We start from the raw sequence: 19,001 nt of genomic DNA, 5'->3' as shown, positions 1-19,001 counted from the left end.
CTTGACCAGAGTCGCACAGCTTGTAAGTGGCAGAGCTAGAAGTTGAATGTAGGTCCCCTGGGCTCTGTCTTCTTTAAAAATGAAAAGCACCAAAAACCTACTGGAGTCCCAGCTTTAGGCTTAAAGCGGCCCTGGAAGAAACACATCGCAGTGAGTGGCAAAGCCCAGTTTGAACTCACGTCCACAGACTCAAATCCTACATTTCTTACAATGCAAAGGCTAAGCATCTCTGGACCCATCTGCCTGTTTACGTGCTGGAAACCAAACCAGCGTAGGCCTGAATTCTGCTCTGCTACTTGGCCCAGGGACTCTGGCTCCTATGGTCTCAACCTCCCTTTCAGTAAAATGAGGTTGTCGGGACGATTCCCTATGATTTGTACAAATAAGGCAACTAGAGTAGACCTGGCACAGAGCACGTACTTATTCACCCTCTTTGCCCCAGTTTCTTCATCTGTAAAATGATGCTTATAGTAGTTACTTCTTGTGATTGGTGTTAGGATTAAAAGTGCTAAGATAAGTAACGTTCTTCGAGACTAGCACCCTGTACAAAATAAATGCTTAATTAATGTTAGCAATAAACTAGTACTACCTTGCCTTCAATTCTTTATAGAATGAAGTGGGTGTAAAAATCAAACCAAACAACCAAACTTGTTCCTCCCACAAGTCCCTGGTGTTCTCCCCTGTTTAAAAGAAGCACTTGGCTTTGAAGTCCAAGCCCCCTGACCACGTGGCCTGCTCTAATTTCCCAGGCCCTAATCTGCTCCTGACTCCTAATGATGCAGCTGATAATAGGATTGTGGCTTCCCTCTGAGACAGCCACGCAGGCCATGGCTGTGCAGCCAGCAACTGGTGCTTAGCAACCTTGACCACCTGCCTGCTGAGGAGCCAAAGCCCCCAGACAGGACCCTGCACCCCCAGCTGGCCTCACGTGCATGGAATGGTGCTGTGCCTCGTGCCAGAAGGCTGGGCTCACCATGGTGCCGGGTGCCATCCTGGCACGAGGGAGGGATGTGTGCAAGCGGAATGGACTGCTGATCCTGTCTGTGCTATCTGTCACCGTGGGCTGCCTCCTCGGCTTCTTTCTGAGGACCCGGCACCTCTCACCACAGGTCAGCCACTTGGGGCATCACGGGGTCCCCCTCTAAGAGGGGTGTGTGGGCCTGAGGGATCTGGGGGTCATATTCTGTCTCCATGATTCCCTGATGATATGACAGTGGATGAGTCACTTCGCCTCTCTGGGTTCCAGTTTTCTCCTCTGTAACATGGATGTGAAAAAATACATTATAGGACTAGAGTGACATCCAAAAAAATGGCTGAGGAAGTGGTTATAAACCAGCATCACCAGGTGAATGAGAGGCAAGGATGTCTCATTAGAATAACCACAGGGCTAAGAGCTATGGGAGAGGGAAGAACGAGGTCCCGTAAGAGTGCAAAGCAGGCATCGGAGAACATCTCCTAAAGCAGCTTGCATGAAGAGAAACCCAGAAAGAGTATTCTAGGCAGAGGTAACAGCAGGAGAGAGGCACAGAGGCATGAAAGACTGTGTGGAGCAAGCTGTTCATAGGAGCCAGAATGTACATTGTAAGGAAGGGGCTGGAGTACAGGGGCGATCAGCCCTCTAGATCCCATCACCAAGCATGGACTTGAGGCAACTTTGAGCAGGGAAGTGATATGGTCAGATCTTAGCTTGGGGAGCTTCCCCCGCACCGCCGTCCTCCTCCCCCCATCCCTCCTGGTGCTGAGCGGAGGATGGGGTAGTGGTAGGATAGGCAGGGGGCCAGGTGAAGAAATAGCCACAGAAGTCAGACATACAATGGGGATGAATGGAACAGATGTGAGAACTGTTTCCAAAACAGAATCTTTCAGGATGTGGTGGCTGATTGGGTGTGGGGTGGGGGACAGGGAGACAAGGCAGGTTCCCAGGGTTCTGGCCTGTGTATAACTGCAAGGGTGAAGACGCCTTGCTTGGGAAAGGCTCCCTTTCCCTCTTGGTACCCATCTCCTACAGGAGAGGAAGGGTGCTAGAAAAAATTACTCTGACACTCGTTAAAATGGTAAAGAAGACTTTATTCAGTACTATCATGATAGGTGTCAAGACTATGGCAATAGGGGAAAGAGATCAAGCTCAACTCCAAATACAACAAACACAGGTGGAGATTTATAGCCAATGAGCATAGTGAGGGGATCAATGGAGAGAAAAATTACAGAATTCTTATTGAAGTAGAATGGAAATTCTCACTAAACTAATTCAGCAGGATGTTTGCTACAACCAAGCTAGGCGAGCTAAAGACAGAGTCCAAGGATGAGGCCTAATAGGAAAGAGGAGGGCTCAGAGAAGCCTGAATAAACTTCAGTCAAGGAGAGAGTGTTTGACAATGAGCTCCTAGAAAATTCTCTATTTTATAAAATTCCTCTTCCCATCGTTCACTAATATCTAAGATGAACTCTTCAACTGGGACTCAAAGCTTCAGATTCTGTCTTCCATGAAAAGGAACCCCCCACTCCCCCACCCTACCCTCACCCCTACCAGGGGCTGAGCCACTATTACTATAGTAACACTGTTAAGCTGCTATCAGTTATTTAGGGAGAAGCATGGACTCTGGAGGCAGATGAACCCTGGATTTTGGCTCTACTAGTAAGTGGTTCTGCGACCCTAAGCAAAATCCTTTCTATTTTATTGGCCTCAGTTTCCTTATCTGTAAAATGAAGTTGGGAGGGCACTATATGTCCACTAGAATCATTGTGAGAAATAAACAAGGATTCATCAGTGCCTGGCATATAGTGGGGTGCTTAGTGACTGTTACTTCCCTCCTCCATCCCTCATCTACCTATCTGAGACATACCTACATCAAGACCATCTCTTATGCAATATCTTATAACAGTTCTCCCATATCTGCCCTTATCTGAAATAACACTCTCCTCCCACACTCAACCCATGCTCATCCCTCCACTCTAACCCAGCTGCTGGCTGTCTTGCTTCAGAGCCATTTGTGTAGGAGTCTATTTCTCCCATCAGACTCCAACTTGCCAAATATCACATGGGCTTTCTTGAACTAAAATGTGAGCCTAATTCAGTGTTTGTCAACTATTTACTGAATTAAACTGGCAATGGCATAATCTGCTATCTATTTCCTTTAATTTTTCTCAACAACAAAAATATATTTCCTGCAGGAAGATTATTTTGTGAAAACAAATTGGAATGCCTATTATTAAAAGCCAAACTCATCTGGGGCCTCCTTTGCCAAAGCTGCCTTCCCCAGCTGTTTGGAAATGCAAATGTGCTCCAGTCTGGATTAACCTGCCAGATAAACCAAAGGAAAGATGTGGAGTCTTAGAACAATTATTTGGCAGGAGTTAACTTTCTCAGCATCTTACTTTGAAATCCAGGAGTTGTTTGTTTGATCTCTGCCTGTGACTCAGAAACCAAATCCTTCTTATTTTGTAAGCTTATGCAACAGATGAAAATCATAAATGATTTGCAAAATGGTAGAATGTCCTATCTGAGAAAAGAACTTACAAAATCACGAGATACGGAATTTGGAAATTTTTTTTTCAAAATGAATAGCTCATTTAAAAATACAGATTATTTTAAGAGTTCCAGTTAAACTATGGTGAATTCATAATTACATCCATTTTTCTTTCCTGGAATTCCACTAAAATCATAATAATGGAATTTTTAAAAGATATTGTTGACGTAAGAAATGTCTAAACCTGTAGAGAATTTTAATGAGTTTATTTGAGCCAAATGGACAACAATTGCCAGGAAGCAAAAATCTCAACAGATTAAGAAATGCTCCAGAGATTGGTAGTTTTGCATTTTATTTTATATATTAGAATCAAAGGAGGAGGTATAAGGAGGATAACATGAAATTCACTGGTGACAGATTAAGGGGGTAGGAGAAAGCTAAGAGGGGGAAACCTCTGGGATTGGATAAAAAGTAAAACGAAGGGACACATACTCCTTTTACATTGGTTGCTACAGGAGAGTTAGTAATTAACATTTACAGCACATAGAGGAGAGTTAGTAATTAACATTTACAGCACATAGAGATGATATGCAAGGGACAAGATAACCATGAGGGGGTCCGTGGTATCTGGTGCATTGAATTGTGCCCTGAGGAATCTGAAAAAAAGGGATTACTCTGACATTCTAAGAGTAATTATCTCATATACAAAATGATTATAAGCAGTCTCACCGTGAAAATTACACAAAATTGGAGATAAACAGATGATTCTTAAAGGATTCTGAAAGACTAAAACAAGGCTCGTGTAAAGAAAAAGAGGTAAGAATGGCTTCAAACGTCGTCGTCGTCGTCGTCGTAAGCAACACTGGAATCTAGAAGACAAAGGGGAATGTCTTTGAAATTTGGAGGTGAAATTCTTTTAAAATAAGAGTCTTATTCTTATACATGGCCACACTATTCTCAGAGGTAAGGGTAGAATAAAGGCAGTTTTTACTCATAAGACTCAGAAATTTCTGTCCCATTCGGCCTTACGTGGAAGCTACCAAGGGAGATGTTCCAGTAAAGCAAGGAAATAAACCAAGAAGACAAGAAATCGTGAAAGAGGGGATCCTATACAGGAGAAAGTCTCAGAATTACAGCAAAGAAGAGAACTGGGACAACCACTGGGCTTAGAGAGCAATCTGTCCAGACTAGAACAAGAAGATGGCGAGATCTTGGACTGAGGTCCCGGGGGCATAAAATGGAATTGATGTTCTTGAGTATATAGAAAATAAATACTATTTTTAGGCATTTTATTAGGCATTTTATAAGAGATGTTAAAGTATTTACGAGACATTAGTGAGTGGTTCACAGAAAACAAGACCAAGGAAAAATCGGTCAGCTATTAACTTCAGGGGAAAAAAATGAAGTTTGTATAAGAAAGAAGGCATGGTTGTACTATATACCTTGGCTCAACAGTGAACAATATTATATGATCAAAATATTGTAAATCTTGACTATTAATTTAACCAAAAATTGATATAATGGTAAAATGGGAATCGGAAAAAGGGACTAGGAACTACATCTTAATCTGTCATGGCAGGGAATTTAATAGATGTCAAGAAGATATATCTAGAAATAGTATTATAACCACAGTATTTAGAAATAGCAACACTAAGGGAAAAAGCTGAAGAGTTGATGTTCACTCCTGGGAAGTTGGGGCTGGGAATAGAGATGAGTGGAAAAAGGGTTGCCTTTTTATCATGATGGCGCTGTTTAAATGGAAATATACACGTGAGTTAAAATTAATTAAAAATACATAGCTATGATGGGTATATTTTTAAATTAGGTTTTCTGGTGTATTTTAAACGGTAGTAGAATGAGACTAGGAGACTCGATTTTTCCATCCTGCACTGTTGCTAATTCAGTGTCTGGGGCAAGTCACCTCCCTCCCCTGGCTCAGCTTCTTCAAGTACAAAATCAGTCAGCTGGAGTAGGAGATCTTTCACACCCCTTCTCGGCACCAAAGTTCTATAAACTGGGCATTGTCAAAGCATCTGACCATTAACCAAGTGTTATGTTTGGCTTTGGTTTAAAAAAAAAAAAAAGGATACTTGCAAGTACAAAACTTTAATTTGGATGATGTTTGAAAGTCCATGTACTGGCCTCTCCCACCTACCCTCTGAGGAAAGTAGCCTCAAGCTAGAGCTGCCAGAAATAGCAAAATTCAATTAAACAAGCAGAGACTCATAGACACGGACAATAGACTAGTGGTTACCAGAGGGCAGCAGGAAGGGAGGAGGAGGGAGGTAGATGGAATAAAAGGGGCCAAATATGTAAAATCGGAAGTTATGTAAATTACATCAAGTGATCAAAAACATTATTTAAAAAATTGAATTAAATTAAATTTGAAAACAGCACAGCCAATTAAATTTGAATTTCAAATAAACAATGAATAATTTTTAGTATAAAGAACAAATATTTGTTATCTGAAATTCACATTTTACTGGGCTTAGTGATTCCTTCAGCTTCAGCTGTCAGTTTTGGTCATGCGACTGATTACTCCAGAGACAGATAATTGGGTAAGAATTTAGCGCCCTAATTCAAGTCCCCATGTATAGCCTGGAACCAGCAGCCCATGAGGAAACCCAACATCAGAACTCTGCCCAGTAAGGGCTCTTTTGCTGAGTGATGTCTCACAAACCCAATCCCATTCTCTTTCAGCATTTTAAATGTGAGGCCTGCTGCAAAGGGCTAATGGAAATTTTTGAGGGGTGGGAGGCCCAACACAGGAGAAACTAACTCAAGAATGGCATGGTCTATTCATGAGTCAGTCTCTTCATAAACTCTCCAAGGCAGGGACTGTGCCTAATTTATTTTGGAGTACCCAGGATGAAGCCTGGCACAGTATGAGTTGAATGAATGTGTGAACAGGATGCAGCCCTACCCTCTTACTACCTACCATCTGCTCCATGAGACAAATTTATACCAGGGATAGGCAGGTAAATGGTGCAGGGGTTGGGGAGAGCTGTTATTTACTGTGATTACTGAACATTTATTCTCAACCAGGTACTCTGCCAAGTGCTTTGTCTGCATCCTCTCATTTAAGTTCCCCGTTAACCCTGTGAAGTGATTACTAGGCTCATGTTACAGATGAGAAAAAGTCAAAGAGATTGAGTAACTTGCTTAAGGACACACAGTGAGTTATAGGAGGGCAAGATTAGAATCCAAGTCTGTTTGGCTCCAAAAGCCAGTGCTTTCTCCAGGGTTCTGCTGTTCATGTGCTAGATAAGAGGGTGCAGATGAAATAGCGATTTGAAGATTATAAAGAACAAAGCAAATATGAAGTCTACACTGCCTGCTATAACTCCAGCTCTTGCTGTGTTTTCAGGAAATTAGTTACTTCCAGTTCCCTGGGGAGCTCTTGATGAGGATGTTGAAGATGTTGATCCTGCCACTGGTGGTCTCCAGGTACGGGGCAGAGTGTTTGGCTGGGGGGTCTGGGGCGGGAGGGGAGAGGATTCTGTACAGGTTCTGGCAGTGCCCTCCTCCTGCTGTGGGCGGCTGGACTGCAGAGGCACGCCTGGGCGCAGTGTGATCCCTGGGCCTTTATAGACAGTAGACTATGACACAGCTGCTGGAGTCTTATTCACTCAGTGGCACCAATTATTTCAGTCCCCCTAAATGGGCTTTTTAGTGACCCTAACAAGTGACCTGGAGTCATAGGACATGACCTGACTCCAGGGTAGCTCAGGACCAGGAGTTCAGGGATTGTTTCCCAGAATGAGAGGCTCTTTATGGAGAGTGCAGCAAGACATAGGGAAAAGATGACTTGGGAGACACTCATGAGACGATATCCTGGCTCAGCAGAGTACTGTACTGGCTGTGCAATCTTGGTCAGGTTATCAAACTTCTCTGAGCCTCAGTGTCCGCATCTGTAAAATGGGAAATAACACCTATTCCCAAGGGTTGTTTTAAGGACTATAGGAGGCTCTATATTTGAGTGTGCCAAATGTTCAGGAGGCTGAATAACAGGGTCTGAGGGAGGGATGCAGGGAGATGAAATTGGAGGATGGATTCTTGCTTAGTCATGAAAGACCTTGAGTGCCAGGCTAAAGAATTCAGACTTCACCTACTAGAGCAATAGCCATAGGAAAGCAGTGGAGATCGCCTGGTCCCTGTACAAGCCCCTGCCCCTCTCTAGGTCTCAGATTTTCCAGATGTGTAATGAGCTTGCATTCTAGGAGGTGTCTGAGAGCCCTTTGCTCTGAGGCCATGAATTTACAGAGTCTGCAGCCTCCCCAGCAATCCTGCTCCTGAGGAGTGAGCTAGCTGTTCCTCCCTTCCTTCCAGTGTCCAAGGTATAATGCTCCTCAGCATGGGATTCCAGTTAATTGTACTTTCTGCTCCTTGCAGAGAGGCCTTGTCAAACACAGTTCAGCTTCTTACAGGCAGCATTTAGGTCTCTCAGGACTCAGCCTTTAAGGCTCTGTGGAAATGTCACCCCTTCCAGAAGCTTTCCCTGACTTCTCAATCCACTCTGGTTATTGTCTCCCCTTTACACATCTTCTGAGTTATTCAGAGTCCATGAATCTGTCAAAGGTTACCAGTGGCCCCCATGTTGCTAAATCCAAAGCACACTCTCAGTTCTTGCTCTGCATGACCTCGCCACAGCAGTTGACACATTTGATATATCCCCTGATCACTCTTTCCCTCCTGCCATACCCTTTCCTGTGACCTTACACTCTCCTGGCTCTTCACCTGCTCTGCCCCTCCATTCCACTCTCTCTATATATTCAATCTGTAAACGTTACAATTTCTCAAGCCTTTTCTCATCTATCCTCATGGCTTTACTATCTCACCTGCAAGTCCAGCACTCCCCAGTAGAGATCCCCCTCCTAGGCTTCTCCTCTCAGCTCCACACTCAAGTTATTATATGACATCTCCACTTGGCGTTTCACGAGCATTTCAAATTTAGCATAACCAACTTGAGATTTCATCCAGCAAACCAGTTCGTTCTCCTATTTCTGTTCGTCAATAAATGGCAGCACCATCTACCCAGCTATTGAAGCCTCCTTTCCCCCACAGCCAGCCCATCAGCAACTCCAGATTGTTCCTCCGAAACAGAACCCAGGTTCATCCCTACCACACAGGTCAACGCCACAGTAACCTCACTGGTCTCCACACTTATGTTCTTGTTCCCCTCCCATCTATGCTCCATCCAGTGGCCAGAATGACTTTGCAGAAAGCCAAAGGGCCATGCCGCTTATTTACCTAAGATTCTTCAATGGCATTTAGAACAAACCCTCACATTCGTAACCAGATTTAGGAGGCCCTCACGATCCTCCCCTGCCTACACTCCACCTCACTCCAGTCCCACTGGCCTTTTAGTTCTCTAAGCAGACCAAAACCTCCCCCATCTTAGAGTCTCCATAGGTGCTGTTCCTTCTGCCTAGAACACTCTTCCCCAATGCTTTATGCATCTTGCTCCTCTTCCTTTAATCTCAGCTTCCATGTTGCCTCCTTAGAAAGGCCTCCCCTACCCCTTCCCCACCATCTTCACTCTCCCTCACTACACCCTGTTCCTTTTTCCGTACAGCACTTATTGTATGTTATAATTCTGTATATACTCAATTGTTGACTGGTTTTCTTATCTTGCACTGGACTGTAAACTCTGTAAAGGCAGAGACAAAATTCTGTTGAGGTTCTACTCTAGACTTAGCCAAGTGCCTGGCATATAGTAGGTGCTCATCAATACTTGTCAAGTGAATTAATGAATGAATTCGACAATCATGCTTTATGCTTTCTGGGTACTTGGCCCTATACTGGGCACTGCAGATACAGAGATGAATGAGTTTTCGTCCCTGAGGAGTTTGTAGACTCTGAGAGAAACCGATGAGAAAATAGACAATTATGCAACAGTTAAATAAGTTTGTTCATGGAGAAAGCACAGGACTTTCCCCCTCCCCCCACTCCTTGTCCCCAGTTTTACTGCACAATAAAGCACAGGACTCTTGTTGGGCATCTTCACTATCTTTTACTCTTGACCATCCTTGCTGCCTAGACATCACCTCTTATTTGGAACAGGAAGACCTCAAAGGCAGAGGCCCTTGTGTGAACTCTAGGGACAGACAGACCTGGGTTACCTTCCTGCCCTGCCATTTCCTGGCTGTGTGACCTGGGGCAAGTCATTTAACTTTAAAAAATCCTTGTAGTCAGAGAGTCAGAGGCCTGGGTCCTAGATCTGTTTCCATGAAAAATTATCATGTGATCTTGGCTAAGGCACACTCACCCTGGACCTTGGTTTACTCAGTTTATCTAGTAACTAATGGCCCGTCCAGCTCTCTGAGTCCTGGGTCTCAAAGTCCTCATCTCTCTCCACCAAATCCAAGTGCTTTCTCTTGGCTGGAAACAGATGTGGTACTAACTTGAGAAAAGCCAGTGTGTGTTCATACATTTCATTTGTTTATTATACAGCTTGGGCCAGTGCAGAGCAACCGTGTCATTGAAAAATGGCAGTGCTTTAAAATTTTCCTACTAAGGGAGAATTAAACCATCTTGGGAGAAAAATGACACGTTTCTGAGGCCCAGTCTCCTCCATTCCAGAACCCTCCTTCCTTTAGCTTTGATTGGTCTATAATCCATCCATCCATCCATTGCCCACAGTTCCCTGAGCTCTTATTCCAGCCAGCCCAGGGCTGGGCATCCTGGTCTTCAAAGATCAACCACTCCAATGTGGGGATTGCCACTTGGGGTGGAGCAAAATCACCAAAGCTGCTTTGAAAATTGTCAGATGTCAGGCTTCATGCTGAGCTTACTGAACCAGAACTGCCAAGGGGCCCTGCTTTAAAAACTCCACGAGTGTTCTAATGGTTAGAAAAAATATCCTGATGTCTTGGCCTCCTGGCTGGAGCTAAGGAGCCTCGTGTTAGAGCTACTGCTCTTCAGTCCCCACGGGCTCCAAGCTATAACCCCAGGAGATAGGTTTTTTTTGTTGTTGTTTTTTTGTTTTGTTTTGTTTTTTTTTGCAATGTAACTGCTCCAAGGCAGTGGGAGAACACACATTAAGGCACATTTACTTCTAGTTCCAATAACCTGCAAGTCTGGGCCCTAGAGTTTGGCATTCATGACTCTAAATGCTTAAAACCTCTTTTCCCTGAGAACCTACCACCCTTCCCTATGCCAAGGCCCTGGCAACAGGCTGGTCACCTTATTGGTTCCTAAGCATGCCACAAACTTTTCTACTTCCACAACTTTGCTTATGCTGTTCCCCCTTTCATGAACACCCTCTTCTCTTAATTAAGTCCCACTCTGTGTTGAATACCTAGCTCCAGTTACTGCCCATGAAATCCTCCTAGCTCTTCACTTATTGATACCTGTTGATGATGACCTATCACCTGCACTGATGCAGCTCATAACCCTAGATGTATGTACTCAGTACTGTTAAAGAAATCTCTTGTGAACAAGGACAGCTCCTTTGCAATAAAAAGAATTCTGAAGAATATTCACAGGGACATCACAGGGTCTGGTGCATAGTAGATGCCTAATACATGCTTATTAAATGACTAAAGAACAGTGGAAGGCAGTTGAAGCAGAATTCAGGGATGTTTCGTGATTAGCATTTTGACTAACCCTTGAAGGATGGTTAGAAGTTATCTTTTAAAGATGTTTCATACTTTAAAAAACAATACGAGCAAATTGCAAACGTTTTGTGTAACTGAAAAAAAAAATCTTCCTGTCATTATACAACTCTAATTCTACCATTGTTATCTTTGTTCTTACAAATGTTTGTTCTTATCACTCTTAGTAATGAATTCACCAGGCCTGGGCGCAGTCCTTGGGAGCTGACTGCTTCTAAAGCTCTACCTTGTCTGAGCCCCTGAACTGGTTAGGGCTGTCTTTTGATGCTGGCAAGAGGAGGCCAAATAAACCAAATGCCGATTTATTTATTCACAGAGATAAACTGCCATAAGGATAGATTCCCATAGCCTCAGGCCAGAGCATTTCTCCCTGTAGGCCTACCACTTGGAGAACACATTGGTTAAATCTGTTTGCTGGCAGGACAATTTAATTATTTAATTGTATAACCAGTATGACTCCAGGTTTGCCATTTTCAGTTAATTTCTAGGGCCCCGCCTGGTAGAGTCCTACCAGATGTACATTTAACTTAAGTGAATTAAAGTATATATGCTGTGAAAAGAGAAAAATAATCTAAAGGAAGCAGGAATTCCCTATTCAGAGCTATGCCCCCAAGTGACTGTACCGTGGGAGAGGTGGGTGTGCTTTGCACTAAGCCAGTCTCAGCTACACATGCCTCTCAGACTGTATTTTCCTGCAGCCATTGTGATTTGAGGCCATGAAAGAGAGTCGTTTTTTTTTTTGTTTTGTTTTGTTTTTTTAACACTGTGGCCTCTAAATGTATGTTGACTGCTTCAGTTGGTATTCATCTAAAGAAACATCAACCCATTCCAGAATTGGGAGGAAAGTGACTTGAATGAACTTATGTGAAATTGTATCTCCTGAACTATACAAACAACTTAAAGGATCTTCAAGGGTTAATTTAATTATGTTTAGATTTGCATAATTATATACTGACTTGAGAACTGAACATGCTGAATAAGATACTACACCTCTATATAAGCAGGAAGCCCAGTGTCTTCCTCTTGAGGCCTGTACCCCTTAGGCCAAGGCCAGCTTATTTTATTCAGTAGAAGAAGCTTCCAGCCAAGTATTTAGAAACCTGGAACATCGGATCATGCCCACTAGCCCTCTTGCTCTGATTCCTTCCATACAGTGTCGCTGTTGAACACAGGTACTGCATGCTCTGGTTCAAACCTGTACGCTGCCCCTTGTAGGTGCATACTCCTGCTCCGGCCACAGGATGCCCTACTCTGGCTCTTAGATCCCACCAAAGTGCTCAATCATCCTTCTTTAAAGCAGCCTCAGTCATGCCCTGGGTTTAGCTCCCTAGGGTTGAACCCTGAGTCCCTTTTCTCACTTGGTGGTTAGCCCTGGGCAGGAGGGTGGGGTTAGAGCCAACAGATCTTGGTGATTGGCGCCCTGGTATACCCTGACCCTAACTTCAAATCACAGGGAGCAGGGGTTGGGGTGGTAGTCTCTTTTCTCTAAGAAGGCCCCTGAGCCTCTCATGCAAATTGGTTCACCTATCACAGCTCTGCAAATCTTACGGTCTCAAGGAGGGGAGCTCCCATCCAACCACAAAAGTCTCTCCCTTTCCCTGGACACTATGTGCCTTTTTACCTTACATTTGCCATTTGAAAATTTCTCCTAAAAACAAAATTGGCTACAAGGAGACTTGGTGTCTCTGCCTATGAACATAGACATCTCAGACAATTCAGAAAATTCTGCCTCTCATTACATTGGCATAGGAACTAACAGTCTGATGATTCGGACCTGCCACAGCATTGTCATGTCCTGAACTAGGGTATGTCTCCCATGGGTGATGCTTGGATGGGTGCTGAGTGGTTTTCCACCCTCAGCTCTCTTCTCTGTGCTCCACTACTGATTGATCCCATGCTAATGATATCTCCTCTTATTAGAAAAAAGCCTTTTGGGCCTGGGAAACTTCTTTCCCCATTTTTCTCCCAGTAATACTACTAGTTACTACTCTGATCCCTTTTGCTTTTAATTTATAGTTTAACCCAAAGAGTATTGGAAACTTTCTGTTCCTTTAAGTTCTTAGAGGATGCTTACTGTTACTTCTGCAAAAATAAGTCTACCTGCTTCTTTTTTTTTTTTCATCGTCATAAGAATTGTCATGTTGCACCCTCATCTTCATAATTATATTTTATTCTTCCACTCAGGGGCTGTAGCAGAGCTTGGAAAGCCCATTTCCCTTCACCAGACACTTAGGATGCTACTGAATATGCTGTTGGGGCATCATTATGCCCCAGAACCCTAGATTTACCTCAAGTTCAGTTATTTACCATACTCTTAGCCTCAGCCATAAAACAAACAGAATGCCATCTGCAAATTTACAAACCAGTTCCCAGCAGGTGCCTTTTCTTTCCTTCCTTCCTTCCTTCCTTCCTTCCTTCCTTCCTTCCTTCCTTCCTTCCTTTTTATTTTTGGTGGGGGGGGCTCATTATGGCCCTACTAAGGCCAGAGTTTGTTTCTAACCTTGGCAAGTCAACTGAGACTTGTTTTCACACATCCCCAGACCAGAATGACATAAGGAACCAGGGGCGGGTCAAATCAGCATCTGGATCCAGCTAGAGCCTCCAATTCTCCACTTGCTTTTTGCCAAACCCTCCTCTCCCCTCATTCTTCAGTTTCCTAAACCAAGCATCATTCAAGGAAAACTGAATCCATGTGTTTGTGATTCACTGAGGTTGAGCATGGCAGAATGTTTTGTAAGCTCCATATCTCAGTATAGAAATCCAACTGCGTGTGTGTGTTTGTATGTGAATGGGTATACGTGTCTTTACACGTGTATATGGTTTGTAGGTAGGTGTGTGCATGTGTGTTCCTCCTATGTGTGTATTGTTTTCCTTTCTGCTTCTTGTAAAAATTTTCAACTGATTTTTCTTAGAATCAGGAAATCATTTTGGCCAAAGAAACCCAACACTCCCTTCTCCCCCTTCCTGAGGAACTCTAGTTTGGCAGAAAACTCCTAAACACCCACGTCCTAACTTATTGGAGATGGTCCTGGGCCAAGCAGCCGTCAAAGTCTGCTTTGGGAGCCAGCGTGCAGGGGGCAGCTGCCCAGAGCTGCCTGGGACAGACAGAGAAGGGGAGGGAGCAGGATGGTGTGGGGCAGCCAGTGCTTCTGGACTCTGCCTCTCAAGCCATGGGGCAACTGTTCTTAGCAGAACTCTGCTGACCTCTCTGATGGGAGCCCTGGGATCAGTATTTGGCTCTCTTGCTCAGTCAGCTGACTGCCTTACTCATCAAGAGGGGAAATATGGCCCAGCTGTGGGTGGGGTCAAACCATTAGCCTGGTGACTCTGAAAAACCCCCAGCTTTTATCACCACTGATCACAGAATTCCATGCCCTTTTCCCCATTTCCAGTTAGAGAGTTCCTACTCATCCTTCAAGGATCCATTCAGCAGTCGCCTCCCCTAGGAAGCCCACCTTGATTCCCAGGCTGAGCTAGACCGTGCCTCTGGACTCTCTCAGTCCCAGCCATGACCTAGGGTTTTGTATCGTCCAGCTGCAGGTCTGTCCACCCACTGGACAGAGCTCCTTAAGGACCGTAAACCCACTTCATTCAGTTCTGGGACCCCAAGTCACCCCAAGCAAGTATTCACATGGGGCAGTCTGAGTCTAGGGAGGTGGGTGAGGTTTTGAAAAAGCTCCTGAAATCTCTGTGGATAACTGGAAGACCCTGCACTGGAGAGGGTCTCATTGGACCTGGGGAGACCCTCTCTCTGGCTGGCCTGGCTGGAGCCTTGGGGGAGTAAACACCAGGAGCCCCCCTGGTGGAGGAGGAGGCAGGAGACCTGTGTTCCCATAGGTTCTGGGTGCGGTCTTTCTTTCCCTCTCAAGCGGCCTTCTAATCATAACTAGTGGCACTCATCATAACCAGCTGTGATAGGCATTCCAAGGAAGTCATTCCTAACAGTAGATGTGACAGTCTGCAGCTGCAGATCGGAGTAATGGACACTCTGGCTCTCTCGCACCTGACATTCATTGCTTTGCAGGAAGGAAAGGCGTAGAGGTTCAGCTCACATGGAGTTGGGAACTGGACTTGACCCTTATTACCCTTAGGGATGCAGCCTTCTTGATGGAAAGTGCCTGAGAATGGTCAATGGTCAGTCTGTCAGCTCTCCGAGGGCTGCAGCTGCGTCTCTTCCAGCTGTTGCATTCCATTCAATTCAAGTTTATTATTTGCAAGCCCATGTCGAGCATCATCCCGGTGCCCAGGGGCCAGAAAGGAGGGACCTCCAGAGGGCAGCTGGGGATGCCAGGGTAGCAGTGTCCCTCAAGGCTACGGTTGTCTCTGCACCAGGGCCCAATCCTCCCTCTCTCCTCACCTCCTGCATTCTGACCTCAGCACTCCTCACCTTCCCCAGGTGAAATCTAAAGGGGAACCAAAGAGTTTGGTCTGTGTGGCTCTGAGGGCAGAGCTGGGCCCAGTGTGGGGAATTCTTTTCCCTGGAGGCAGATTTCAATCTGGCACCAGAAAGGACTTTCTAACAAGTATAACTAGCCCACAATGGAGGTAGAGTTCTCTCTCCTCTGAGGTGTGCAGAGGCAGTAGAGAAATCTCTGCTCTCAAGAGGTAGGTGCTTGGACTAGATAGCCCAGATTTTGGCCAAGTGGGAGTCTGAGTTGAGGAGTTAGCTTGAGGGTGGGAATGTTGCAGGGCCATCTGGGAAGCGTAATTCTGCACTAACGTGGCACTTGCTGTCAGCTGCTGGGCCTGTCATCTGCTCAGGGGAAAGAAGTAAGCCATAATGCTTGGAAGAGCTGAGGGGACTCCTATGGACCCCAGATGCCTCCTTCTGGTTGCCTGTCGGGTAGACTCCCTGCAGCTGCATCCCAGAGGCCAGCTTGGGAGAGTCTCCCTGATTAGGTCAGCTGAGGCCAGAGCTCCTTCCTGCCTCTATCTTCCCAGTGCCAGGACGTTGTGACTATGGATGTTGTCAGGCTAGTAGACCAGGATTCAAATCTACTTACTCACTGTGTAATTTCAGCAAGTTGCTTGCACACCTCAGTGACTGGGAGTTCACTATTTCTCAAGTTGGTCCCTTCCAGAACAGGATAGCTCTGTTTGCTAGAAAGTTATTCCTTGTGCTTAGCTGAGAGTTACTTCCCTATAGGTTTCCTCATCAATCTCAGCGTTCCCCAGACTCCACAGCCCTGCCCCTCAGCCTCTTCTCCTAGACCTGCATTGCTGTCACCTGCCATCTACCCCAGATGCCCTCTGTAGGACACACACCTCCCTCCCCCGCCCCTTTCCCAGGAGATCTCAACATCAGACAAGGTCCATGTCCTCCTCACAAGTTCTCCAGGCTGAAGGCCTCATAGACTGAAGGCCTACCAGCTCTTTGGTAGCCCCATTCCCCAGGTGACTCACCAAGGTAGAGGCAAACAAACCCCCAAAGGCCCCTTTCCACCGCTGCTGCTGGGGCTCAGCCTCCCCCTCCCTCTTCCACTGCAGAGTTTGTGCTCTCTGAGCTACTAAAGCCAAGTATGGTCCAACACGTGTCCACATTCTGTTTCATCATGTCAGAATTGGCCCGTGGTCTCAGCCTGCTGGGGTCTGCTTAGTCCCAACTCCCTCATCCAACACATTAGCTATTCCTTCCAGCTTCCTGTCAGATCTGATCCACATGCTGTCAATTGCCTTGGCCAAGCCATTGATAAAAACAACCAGGAAGTAGAGGGCTGAAAGCACAGCCTGGAGGTATACCTCCGGAGAACCTGGCAGGCTCTCTTCACTCAGAAGAGGGTCCTGCCTGTGATAGTCATTCCTCCAAATTTGCATTTGTCCCCAAAAGTTCTAGTGTCAACTGCCTCAATGTCACACAGACACACAATGCCACTGGCATTCTCCTAAACAGGGCAAAGGAGCCAAAGCTGGTTCAAGTCGCTTGTTGTCAGGGAACCCACCATGGGTACTCACGGTCATTAGAGATCACAAGTTGTCCTTTTCACAATCTAGTCTAAAATTCCACCTTGGCTTAACATCATACAGGTCAGCACACCTGCACCCAGGGTAGACCAGCCTTGGTTCTGCCCAGAGCTGAGCCAGATTTAGCCCCTCCTTGGAGGGGCTTTCAGTCTGCTGGGGCAGATGGGCGCAGAACAGCTGATGACATCGCAGAGTGAATGCTAATCATTGGAAAGTATCAAACACTTATTATGTATTGCAGGGGTCCCCAGCTCCCAAGCCGCAGACAAGCACTGGTCCGTGGCCTGTTAGGAACCAGGCCACACAGCAGTTAGGTGAGCGGCAGGGCGGGCAAAGCTTCATCTGTATTTGCAGCCGCTCCCCAGCGCTAGCATCACCACCTCAGCTCCACCTCAGATCATCAGGCATTAGATTCTCATAGGAGCACTAGTCCCTGGTACCAAAAAGTTTAGGGATCGCTGATATACTGGGCACTATTTTAAACCTAGATGAATCGGCACAAGAAACCATCATTATCCCCATTTTATCTTCCAGTAGAAACCGAAGCACTCAGAGGCCCAGGAACTTTCCCAAGGGCTCCCAGCTAGTGAGGATGCAGTCAGGAGCACACAGGAGCTGCCTAGCATAGCCTGGCGGTCTCAGGGAGGCCTCCAGAGGGAGGTGGTGCCCAAGTGAAGAATTGAGAGATGAATAACAGATGTAGGAGAGGAGCAGAAAGGAAAGCAGGGAGGGCAGGGGCAAGGGGACTTGCCCACTGCTTCACTCTGCATTCATCATGTGCCAGAGCTAGGCTGGGCCCTGGGGATTCGGAAATGTGATTACCGGTAGAGCACCCTGTAACAAACTGGGAAGCGCAGGGTGCCCTGGGGAGAAGGGTGAAATGCCTGTCAGGGAAGGCTTCCTGGAGGAAGTGATGTCTAAACTGATCTTTGAAAGGGCAGGTGGAAATTTGGAGAGGTGTGTTTGGGGTGGGGGACAGAGGGTCCCAGACTGAAGGAACAGTTAGTACACAGGTGGTTCAAGAAGCAGTGGGGTAGAAGGCAATGACCCAAGGCCATGAAGGAGTATAAACAGTCCCTGAAGGCAATGGGGAGCCACCAAGGACTTCAAACGGAGGGGCATCCCTAGCAGTCTGAATAGCCTGTCCACCATCTGAAATGAGGTGAGCAGGCAGCCATGGACAGGCACCTCCTGGGTTTAGATGGGGTCACAACACCCACCTCAAGAGCTGGTGTGAGAACCCGATGAGAGTCAGTGAGCTGCCTTTTCTCCCTCCATGAGGAGCCTGGCAGCTGCTGCCTCCCTCCCCCCACCCCTGTAAGCAGAGCAATTACCAGATTGAATCAGGCTAGGCCCTGGAGCCCAGCCGACTCTCCAATCAGCACAGTCTCTTGAACCACAATTGCTGGCCAGATGGCTTGCGGGGGGCAGCCCAGACTTCTGGGCTTCCTGAGGCTCTTCTCCAGGGCCCTCGAGGATGTGGGGGGCTCCCAGGAGCACCCAGCTATGCTAGGAGTTGAGAAGGCAAGGTTACCTATTCCCCCCTTACCGTAAATCACAGAGCCAGAAGGGACATTTGAAGTCATCCTCATAGATCCTCCCACTTGATCCGAAAGCCTTGATCTAGCTTCCTAATAGATGGCCATTCAGGTTTCATTTGGATACCTCAAAAGATGGGGAGCTCATCACCACAAGTCTGCCATAGGGCAGGTCATAAACTCTGAGAGTCGAACTAAAGAGGTATTATGTGGACTGAGTCACATTGAAATCATGGTCAGCCAAAACCAGAAGACCTTTTTCTTCCACAGGAGTTAAACCAGGTCTGTACCACAGAGAGGCACTGTGGGAGAGAGGGAAACCACCCCACAGGGGGTTCTGAACCAGAAACCCCTGTTCTGGTCTTGACTCTGCAATTCACCAGCTGGCTGGCTTGGCCAATTATCTCCACCCCCCTAAA

General features: G+C 46.1%; 1 protein-coding gene across 1 annotated transcript in view; it reads left to right on the top strand.

Moving 5' to 3' along the window:
- The first annotated feature begins 743 nt into the window (after window positions 1–743).
- SLC1A7 (solute carrier family 1 member 7) overlaps window positions 744–19,001 on the top strand; it is a 41,131-nt gene continuing 22,873 nt past the window's right edge. Inside the window, exons 1-2 of the mRNA XM_016120446.2 lie at window positions 744–1,109; window positions 6,835–6,914. Of these exons, the coding sequence (XP_015975932.1) occupies window positions 933–1,109; window positions 6,835–6,914 (257 nt within the window). The 5' untranslated portion in view covers window positions 744–932. The remainder of the gene's footprint in view (window positions 1,110–6,834; window positions 6,915–19,001) is intronic.

This window comes from Rousettus aegyptiacus, unplaced genomic scaffold (assembly GCF_014176215.1).
Source record: "Rousettus aegyptiacus isolate mRouAeg1 unplaced genomic scaffold, mRouAeg1.p scaffold_m13_p_1, whole genome shotgun sequence".
Classification (NCBI taxonomy): Eukaryota; Metazoa; Chordata; class Mammalia; order Chiroptera; family Pteropodidae; genus Rousettus; species Rousettus aegyptiacus.
This window is presented reverse-complemented; position numbering and strand designations above follow the sequence as displayed.